General features: G+C 36.8%; 1 protein-coding gene and 1 long non-coding RNA gene across 6 annotated transcripts in view; both read left to right on the forward strand.

Annotated features, from left to right (window-relative positions):
- The window catches only part of LOC119650983, a 103,864-nt gene extending 93,710 nt beyond the window's left edge, over nucleotides 1–10,154 (forward strand). For 2 of the 4 annotated variants that reach the window (XM_038054246.1, XM_038054247.1), the window contains 3 exons: nucleotides 7,798–7,911; nucleotides 8,036–8,123; nucleotides 8,413–9,340. In XM_038054246.1, the coding sequence (XP_037910174.1) occupies nucleotides 7,798–7,911; nucleotides 8,036–8,123; nucleotides 8,413–8,458 (248 nt within the window). In that variant the 3' untranslated portion in view covers nucleotides 8,459–9,340. Of the gene's footprint in view, nucleotides 1–7,797; nucleotides 7,912–8,035; nucleotides 8,124–8,412; nucleotides 9,341–9,798 lie in introns of those variants that run through there. The other 2 variants (XM_038054249.1, XM_038054248.1) reach the window with 2 other exon arrangements.
- On the forward strand, nucleotides 650–7,042 carry LOC119650984. Of its 2 annotated transcripts, none has more exons than XR_005249403.1 (3): nucleotides 650–1,205; nucleotides 6,777–6,881; nucleotides 6,942–7,025. It is a non-coding gene; the product is annotated as an uncharacterized LOC119650984 (long non-coding RNA). The 2 variants fall into 2 exon arrangements; XR_005249402.1 differs by having other exon boundaries at nucleotides 654–1,205; nucleotides 6,777–6,854; nucleotides 6,953–7,042.
- Nucleotides 10,155–10,479: the final 325 nt, after the last annotated feature.

Genomic DNA, 10,479 nt, shown 5'->3' on the forward strand with positions numbered 1-10,479 from the left:
AAAGATATTTGCGTTATTATCTGTGCTACTTTGAAATTTTGAAAACTGCTCTAAATTGACGTTCTGGTTGGGAGCGTGAATAACTTCGCATTGTTTTCTCGCCATATGAGTTCCACGAAAATGGATCATGTTCTAGGCAGTTTATTGCCACTGACAGTGATAGTGCCCGGAGCTTATACAAAGGAAGTTAAGACACCGGGGAGAATAGTTAATATAAGATGACAAGCTGAAAGACCTGGAAGAGGGAACATCTTAAAATTCTTATCGGTTATAGGCTTGATCGACTTACTATAGTTAATAGGTATACTAAACAATTAAAGGGGCGCAATAGTTCTTCTTGGACGCAGTGCAACTACCCTCGACACTATTATTATCAACTACGTCAGAACGAAATCTGCTTATTTGGTGTAAATTGGAAAGAACATCATTCCTTAATTATCTTCTTTCTAAAGTGGAATTTAAAAAAAAAAAAGAAAACGGAAATAAAGGAAGAATAACTATCCACATTGAACCATTTCCAAATAAAGTTCTATTACAAAAGATCACAAGTGTCCTTTGGGCTATATTGTGAATTCATAATAGATTCTCAAACAGAAACTTTTTGCTTAACATTGTTCCGGTCTTTTTCGAACAATATTATGAAAAAGCTGCACAATCGGCTATGAATGAAGATGCTGCCCAATGCTTGTCATTGGTTCACATTTGAAAAGTTGTACAAATTAACAATTTTATTTCGTTCAACGAGATACATTTTAGTTATCGTAATAATTTATCAGTACAATCTGGCTGATATTTCTCATATATATCAGTACCCAGTTGCTGTGGCCTTGAAATATAATAACGATAAGGCATTCCTGGAAAACAGAGCTACCACCATAACATCATAAAGTTTGAGAGAAAATTTTACAAAAGATAGGTTTATGTATTACTGACAAGTTAATCAAATTATATTTTCATGATAAAAGTGCCATTACTTCAACACATCAGACGGAGCTTACCTTCAATAAGTAGACCTTGTTTGTACTTGTCATACTTAAATCAGAAAACAAAGGGAAAGTGCAAAATAATCAAAACTGTGATATAAATAAATGTATAATCTTCTTCAAACAAGTGTCTGTGTATTTAATGTTTTTCTATAATTATCCAAATTTTCAATGTAAACTTTGAAAGCAAGCAATCAAAGTCGTATAAACTATGTGGTATAGGTAAGCTTAAATTTGATTTTTACAAGTTCCAATTCTTAACGGAATCAAATGTCAGAGTGCCAATAAGTTTTTCAGCACCTTCTCAGCAATACCATATCTCTAAATTTTAATATGTTAAGTTTTCAGTAGATATATATTATATTTGATGCTTTTATGAACAAACGTTTATACGGCCAATTGCTTGTAATTATTAGAAATGTTTCTGCCTAATGAGAGTCAAGGGTGAAGCCGAAGGGTTTGAATTCGATCTAATTCTGAAAGTGAATGTGAATGTTTTCTGGTAGGTCAGTTAGTTATCCTCCGTGGAAAGAATTTTCGAAATATCAAATCTTATCGAATTAACAATACATTTAACTATGCTGAACGAAGCTACTGTCCAATAAGGGGAAAGAATATAAATTTCAAGCAAAATCAAGCAAGCAGAGCACTTCCATACACAAGTAGGTTGGGGCCGACCCTTTGTTTGTCAGAAGAAGTTCCAAATTTGCTTGAAATGTTAGTAGCAAGCGTCCCATTAGTTGATGAACATCGAAGATGTTTTCGTCTGAACAACATGTACATCTGACGAGTTATGTCGGCCACTTTTAGACTCCCTATGTTTAATATGTGTAAGACATGCAGTCTATGCCAAATAATCGAAAACTCACAGCAGTTTGTGATTATGTGGGATTTGGAAAAAGCTCCACGCAGCTGCGTAATGGAATATCTTTAGGTTCGTCCAAGAACCGCAAGAATTCTGTTAGTGTATGCGATGCTAGTTGGCGCAACTGCATTATATCAGTGCCAAAAATGTGACTGCTGATTCGACCGTAGGCTTCCTACTTAAATAGAAAGTGTCCCTTGTATGATATTTTGTAATGTTCTGATTCTGGACGTATGTGCAGGTAGATGTTTTATTTAAGTACATAGAATCACTCCACCCTTTTAAATTTAAAACATAGAGAGAGCGAGTCTTTCTTCAATCGCACGTCAACCAGAGATAGACCCCTGCTTCAGAAGGCTTTTCTATCTTTGAGCCATCCATGAAAAGAACTTCCTTACATCTTGCTTTGCATACATTCTTCTGATCTGTCCCAGTTCTCTTTATCTGTGGAACTATTATAACTTTATAATTTCTATCAAACCGATGAGGCTCCGACAATCAAAGGGCGTTATAGGGATTAGATTCAGTTTGTGTAACATATTTTCCTATGCTCTCTGCTGTTTACTTCCACTATTTTCTATTAAACCTAAACCAGTCTTAAGTGATACATTTAAAGCTGCTTTGCCGGTCAGACCTACAGTATTTGCTCTTTCAGATTACTTTGCAGTGGAAATGCTTTCGGTTCACCTTGGTCTAAAGGTAGCAGTGCTGATTGTCGCCTTTTCCAAACCTTAAGTTATTGGGTCAAGGTGCATGACTCGGTGTGCGAGCAAGGAGATGTTATCAGCATAATAGAGGTGTTTGATGAAAGATGGCAAGGTGCATTGAATCTCTCCACGTTCTCCAGCGACGGCAGCGAAAAGAACGTCTCGATAACGAGAAGAAAAAGTATCGCTGAAAAGCAGCCCTTTCGGGTTCTGCTTCGGACCACAAATTCCTCGGAGATTGCAGTACATGGTTCTTAGCATCATCATATGTCGCTCTAATAATAGCTACTAGTTCCTCCGGGATGTCTTTTCTGCGTAAAGCATTCGAGATTACAATTCCTATTCGGGCCATCGAAAGCTTTCTCGAAATCGATTATGCGGAGGTGCAGTGGTGATTAGCTTCTGCGTAGAGCTTCCTGGATTATATTCCTTGTCCACATTATCGAAACTGATCTAAACACCGCACGCTGCTTGTCAATGATCCGGAAGGTGTTAAGTTGGTTGGTACAGGAAGAGCCGGGATCCGTAGATCCAAAGTCTTCTTTGATGCTTTCCAAGACAATTTTAACTAATAGGAAGTATAGAAGTACCCGTCCAGATGTCGCACTTACTTCCTTTTCTGCAACTTTTGTCTCGTTCACAAGCGGGTCCGGTACGTCGTGATCGATTGTGCCATTTTGTTTTATCGACCTTTTGGTCGCTTACCATCGACTTGAATGTTCAGACCAATCTTGGCAAGTGAATTCCCGTTACCGCGAATTATGAGACCATACCGTCGACAACGCCTCTCTCATAGTTTTTCCCCGATCTGTGCAACCTCATATCGATCGATAATTTCGGATGTGATCAAAACATGTGACGTCGCTAATGCAACGCAAAATCTTCGTCTTGATTATTGCACGACGCCGCTCATTGTCTTTTATAGTCGGTCAGAACTTTAGAGTAGTAAATTTTAGATTTGAGGCCTTCGTTGCTACATCGATCACAAAGAACACTACTTGTGGAACGCCACTTCATCCAGGTTGTGCTAATGCGTGACGCAACCTCATAACATAGTTCTCCATTGGCTGATAGCATTGATCTGAGATAATTAAATCGCTCAGTTCTGGGCACTCAGTTCTGCTATTAGACGCTAGGAAAATATCATCTGCATAAAGCAGTGGAAGTTGGATGTCCCGTGTGACAGTGTCCAAAACAAGAATATAGAGGAGCGGTGAGAGGGCACTTCCTTGATGAGCACCAACAGAGACACGAATGTTTCTCCATGAGTAATCGCGCGCGGGAATTGTGTCAGTAGCTTCTCTATAGCTTGATTCACGATTATTTCAACGATTTCACGAATACGGTTGTGAAGAATGCATTCAAAACTCTTCGTGGAATGGGAAAGTAACTGGTTCGGAGAGTAATTTGAACATTCTACTGGAGTACCTTTCTTTTTTCATTGTGATACTTTCTTGCCAGTCAGATGGTGTTCTACTTTCCTGAATAGCTCGATTAAAGAATTCACAACCACCGGGTTAGGTCCCAACTATTCGCTTTGCAGAGCTCAGACGCGATGTCGTCAGGTTCTGGTGTTTTCGCGTCGCCCATCGATAAGCAAAATATCGTTCTTGTCATTAACGTAACAGAAGTGTTCGATATCCTGGGTGCGTTCGTGTCGGCTTTTAGCAAGTCGATACAGATCTCCCTCGCCATCCCGAGTGTGCAGTTTATCGTTAAGATCTTTGTAATGGGCAACTCGAGTGACAGCGATCGCTTTCTTTGCTTCTCGATTATAGCGATTGGTCAGAGAAGACGATGTGAGTATTGCAGTGGTCAATCATCATGCTGTAACTGTGGGGCAACACAAGCTAAACCAAATTACAACGTTATCAGCAGAACTCCAAGCGGTTTGGCTAGCCACTGAACATGCATTGGAAAAAGGTCATAAGAAAGTGGTCATCATTACGGACTCCTTACACGTGTGCCGGCTCCTGAGCAAAGAGTCTACCTCTCACTACATGGTCAATGAAATCCACAATAACATCAAATACATGAACTGCGAGGAAGTAATCATAATGTGGGGCCCAGCAAGAAGCGGCATCAAATTAAATGAAAGTGTTAATCTGGCAGGTACTGAAGGTCAGAACAGCGCCCCGCTGATGAACTATCACCTAGCACCCATGGACATAAACCATCTGATGGGCAACCAAATAGCAGAGGAGTGGGACCCAAACTATTAAAATGACATTCGCTCCAAAGGAAAATTCTTTGCAAAAAGTTTCCCCCATGTACCTATAAAACCTCCGAAAGACCGATCCACACAAAAGGTGTTGCGAATAAAAACTGCCAACAGGATCATGTCAGGTCATTCCTATAATAAACCATGTCTCAAAAAAATGAAAATCATAAGAAATCACAGTTGCAATACATGCAACGCGCAGGAAACCTTAGATCACATCCTTTTCAAATGTACTAAGTATATCCAAATTAGAAATAATTTTAACTGGGATAAATCCATCAACTCTGTAGAGTACCTGCTTGCAGAGGACCTAAATAAACACCTACTAGATATTATCATTTTTCTTGAACAAGCAGACTAAAACTAGCACTAAAATAAAGCCTAGGTATAAGCTTACCTCTTTATGATTACAAGTCAGATAATATGCAAAAGGAAGTTTACTTCTTATTACTTAATCACTTTAACATATTTACAAATCAATATAAGGCCCAGTAGCCCATATTTGTCGTAGTCATGCTAGCAACATAGACAACAGTCTAGCCAACAGTGTCACTGAGTTACTGTAGGTAGTATCTGGTGTCATACATCGTTACCCTGCCGGGACGACGTGGAACAAAACGAAAAAACACAGAAACACACACATGATTATAGCGTTTGACACCAAATTTGGTGAAAAGGTGGGAACAGTGAACACTCATGCATACAGTGAGTCACGTCCTTCTACATCGAATTTAAGGGGAATACAATTTTTTTTTCACCAAATATAGTTATGAAATCAAATAAAAGATCTCGGTTAGAAGTTTCCGAAGCCGGTCCCAGTTGTCACATGTGATGGGAAGGTGGGGAGTGCGGGGTGTCGAAAGTGATCATTTCTTTGACACAAGAACATTCCCAGAAACTGCCCAACTAGAAAATCTGAAAAAAATCAAGAGACTGCCACCATATGGTATCTAGGCTCCAAAATACCCTCCATACCGATATCTTTTAAAAAAAAAGGTAATAATAGTACACTACTATAATTTTTAGTTATTGGCTGCAAAACCCCCCTTAAGTTCATCCGAGAACCACGAAATGTTGCAATATAGGCTATAACATAGAATATGATCTTACCAAGTATCTTACGTACCCCACCAAGTTTGGTGGAAATCGCACTATTACTAACAAAGTTATAATAGATCAAAGTTGTCGCTTCTTTGCAAATTCAAGACTTTAAATATTAATATTACGCGAAAGTGGATATTCTCATATAATATATATGAGTACATATATTACCTGTTAAGTACTAATGGGACAAATGTACACTCAAATGTCTTTATAAAATAAATGCACAAAACCTTGCATACCTGAAGCGTCCAGTTTCCGGTTTCTTGACTTTTTTCGATGAAAAAACGACATATTTCAACATGAATAACTTGAAAACTATTACTTGTACAAAAAATTTTCACAAGACATTTTTTGCTTAGAATCGACCATTTAATCGACTTCTGTGGTTATTTCGAAAAAAATTCAACCCCGCATGGGGTGCCATACTCTGCAGGGGGGAGGGGCACATTGGCGCTATATAACTTTTTTTTCTTACGTCATCCTCGACTTCCACCCGAAATTTCCTATCAATCGGTCTTGACTGAAAGAATTCGGAGGTCGAATCCGATTTTCGATTTTAATGACTGGACTATTTGCCCTGATACAAAACCCCTACGTCCTCTTTTTCTGTGGAATCAAATGTAGTTAATCGCAATCCCCCAGGAAATAAGACTACTTAAAACATTAGTTGATTCAAAATCGAATAGAACATTTAAAGTAATGTTAAAAAAGGCTGGATGTGCCTTTTTCCCAAAAGAAAAGATGGCTTGATTTTCAGGCTATATGTACATATAAATAGTATCCTTCGGCATCATTATGGTTTGGAACATACGATTTCTGCTATATACATATGAAATCGTTAGTTTTTTTTATTTTCTTCTTTTATTGAATTTTTTAGTATTTGTAATTATTTCCAGGATTATATCTTTGTAGAAATTTGGCATCTATGTTGATGGATTCAAGGGAGACCTTCGATTAATTTCGTATTTTTGCATGTAACTGATTTAGTGAATCATAAATAAGTATATTTTTTCGTTGTAAATGTAAATGTTCAGAAATTTTCTTAACTTGTAAACTGCAAGTAATATTTCAGTTCTCGACGCACTTGGAATCCTTATCATAGTGCATAAAAAGTTGTTAAACTTGTTTACAACTAGTTTCTCCTTCAGTTTAGAAAAGTGAAGCGAAATGAATGTGGAAAACTACATACCTTTCCCGCGTCTTAAAGAGTACATTGCTACCCGAAATCATACAGGTTATTTCCTATCAAAAATTCGTGTGTTTACATTTCTTGTCCTCTTTTGGTGCACCCCCATGTGAAATGAATTTATCATCATTCAATCTTACACAAACAACAACGAAGGGCCGACGGCCTCTTTATCACAGTTGAAGTGTCCGCTTGTTCACATATCAGAGCGCATCGTGACTCATTTAGCCAAGCTATCTTCATTTTCTTGAACTTGAGGTCTTTCAAGCTTGATCTAATTACACTCGTTAATTTGTTGCACTCGTACATCACATCCAATGCTGTCTGCTCATCTCTCTTCTCCATTAAATTAGTGTAATTGCGAGATAACATATACATCCGGGGAGCAAGAGTCGCTCATAGTTGTACATGTGCTACGTACATTTATTTTCACATGCATAGATCAACTTGTCGTGTATAATCTTCAGTAGTAATTTTCGCGTTGAGCCCATAACAGTAACAGATATCGTACGTTGATAGCTTATCACAGTTTGGTTAATGTGATTTGATTTTGGTTACCATACAGTATTTTTTGTGTCGTTTTTTTCTTTTTGGTCAACCTTGCAATACTGCGTGGGTATTTTCTGTGCCATTAATTTTATCGTTTGCTCCTTTGTATACTTTTTCATTTGAATTGTAAAGTTTTTTGCATTAAGTCCTATCATTGAAAATTCCTCCCAACAATTTTGCAGAAGAAGACGCAGTTTCTAGTCGCGGAATTGTTTCCGGTTCAAATTTTGAGTTACACAAAACTGAAAGTGCGACGGGTGCAAAAATGGGTTTTGCTGAAGCAGACACTGTCCTCGGTAATATGCAAACACCATTTTTTATTTTAGATGCTTAATTTATGTTCGAGATGATCTGGTTTTACTAATTTGATTGTTTTTCTTTTTACTTCCTTTCGCCCGTTGAATTTTTCATATCCAAAAGATATTATCGTTCCATCGATACTGATTGTTGCGCTTTTCGCTGTGAACGCCATTATATTCGTCATCATAATGAAACAGCGGAAACGAAGGTATTATTTTCTTTCATTCAATTGGACATAGTTTTTATTTTTAAATTAGTTAAAGGCCAATGGCAAATTGAGATCGACTGACTTTTATTAATCCTGATCAGAAAATAGTAACGTTGCGAATACGAAAACTATGAGAAAGTAAATCACAATTCCAACCATTGCGATTACTCTTCCCAAAGATGCTACAAATAATGAAACATTTTCAAAGTCGAGATCTCAATTTGAGGGCTTTACATATCATTTCAATTCGTCCCTAAATCACGGTTCATTTTCCTTTTACAAAATTCAGTTCTCACCGGATGGATACCGAAGCCAAAGAGTTAGCGGAGCTGTAGGAATGAGTGACATGGAAATAACAAAATGTAAAGTGCAGACTATGTTTAAGGTTATTACTTCTAAAGCAAAACCGAATCCAGCTATATTATACAACTAAAGAAAACTATGGGGAGAACACATAAAATTAAGAATTGACTAAAACTCTGCAAAGTATTGCAAAAACTCAGTTAAGCCAACCATCCTGGAGCCCCTCTGTCTCGTGTATACTTCTACTATCCCTGAATTTTCAGTTAAGCGGACAAATAAGATGTTCACGTATATCCAAATAATTTGATCATATCACCTCGTACAGTAACTTGCTTCTAAATCGACTAAGAAATTGTATTAATTGATTAGATTCTTTTCATAAAAATTCCCGCTTTGTTCAAAAAGTTTTTGTTTGATTATCTAGAAATCTGCTCCATACTGGCGATCACTTGCACTGTTTACCGGAATAAATTTGACTGTGTACTGTACCATTAGCAACACTATTAATTTAGGGAAATCGAAAATAGTGAATTGAATCTACACAAAGAGAATGAAAGAACAATTTTTGATACTTCATATTTTTAATGCCTAAATGTTTTTCATATATCGCTACATAGACATAGGCCACTAGACGATGTCCAATGTAAATAGAGTAAAGAACTGAACCGAAACTTGAGAGTTAATAGGTTTTTGTATTTTTTCCTGTTAATGATACTATTTTTATTGAATACTTAAAAATTGTATTGCAACATGGGTCAGAATAGCCGAGTGTTATATTTTTACCTGAAGGAACGGCAACATACTATGTATGATTTCGTTTTTAATTGTCTTACATTTGCGTAGGCGCTGCATTTTGCTTTGATTCAATTACAATAAATAGAATCACAATAGAAAAAATGTTAACATAATGAAAACAACTGTTGTTTTATTCCTTCGAATGTTCTTATTATTTTAAAGAGTAGAATTCAAGCCTCGAGCATGTTTTAACTTCCTTTTGCTTGCATTCGTTCAGTTTAGAACATCAGCATTCATCATCTGCGTTTTGAAAATCAACATTGCTCATCACATCATTTCGATCATCATATTCTAGAATACGTTTTGGTAAGATACAAATTCTTCGTGGGTTAATTGTTGAGTCTGCAAGCAAATGTTAGTGATTTTAGAATTTACATTCCCTTTTTGGGTCATATGGAACTAAGAAGCACAAATTCTAAGCACTTAAGTTACAGAAATAAAGTCGCTTCACATTATTCCCTGGAAGTTTTTCTTGGGCCAACATTTAAGAAAATTCCGATGTCACCGCTCATCACACTTTCATCGATTAAATTGTGTCTCACTGCCAGTTGATAATACAAATTTCAATCGATTTCAGATGCTTCAAATTCGACAACTAAGACTTCATTCTTACAGAAACTAATTGCAAGCTTCTATAAGTGAAGGTTTACTTTTCATCGTAGCTTACGTTCTTTCTAATAAACTTTCTTCGCTTTCTATAGATTATTGAGTATAATATCAATAGTTTTTACGTAATGTATTTTCTTGGTGGAAATAAACAATTCTTCAATCAAACTATGAATAGAGTGTTTGTTATGTTTTTATTTTTACAAATTTATTTTTAATGATAAAACAACAATCAAATTGAAGTTTCTTAAAGCCAGAAAAGGAAAACACCGAAAATATGGACCAGATAATACAAATATTCGTATTTGCGAACTTTTTAGGATGGAAACTCAACATTACTAAAGTAAGTGCGGTTATTACATTACATGCGGTCAAACATCAATAATATAATCTATTAAGAAGTACAAAGTTTTGGACCCCCGTAACGGTACGCTGTTCGACTACTAACCTCTCTGTTAGCCTAGGAGGGTTTTACACGTTGCTTCCGGCTAACACTCTCGCCTTAGGGAGCCTTCAAGTTAGGGAATTCCTTTCTCAAACGGAAAGGAAGAGGAGGGAGGTAATTGTTAGTTCACGGAACTCTTTACAATTCAGTCCCTCCGTCGGTTGAGTTGAACTTTTTCTTCTTCGTAACAAGAAGAACGAACGTAAT

The sequence above is a fragment of the Hermetia illucens genome, chromosome 3 (genome assembly GCF_905115235.1).
Source record: "Hermetia illucens chromosome 3, iHerIll2.2.curated.20191125, whole genome shotgun sequence".
NCBI classification, from domain to species: Eukaryota; Metazoa; Arthropoda; class Insecta; order Diptera; family Stratiomyidae; genus Hermetia; species Hermetia illucens.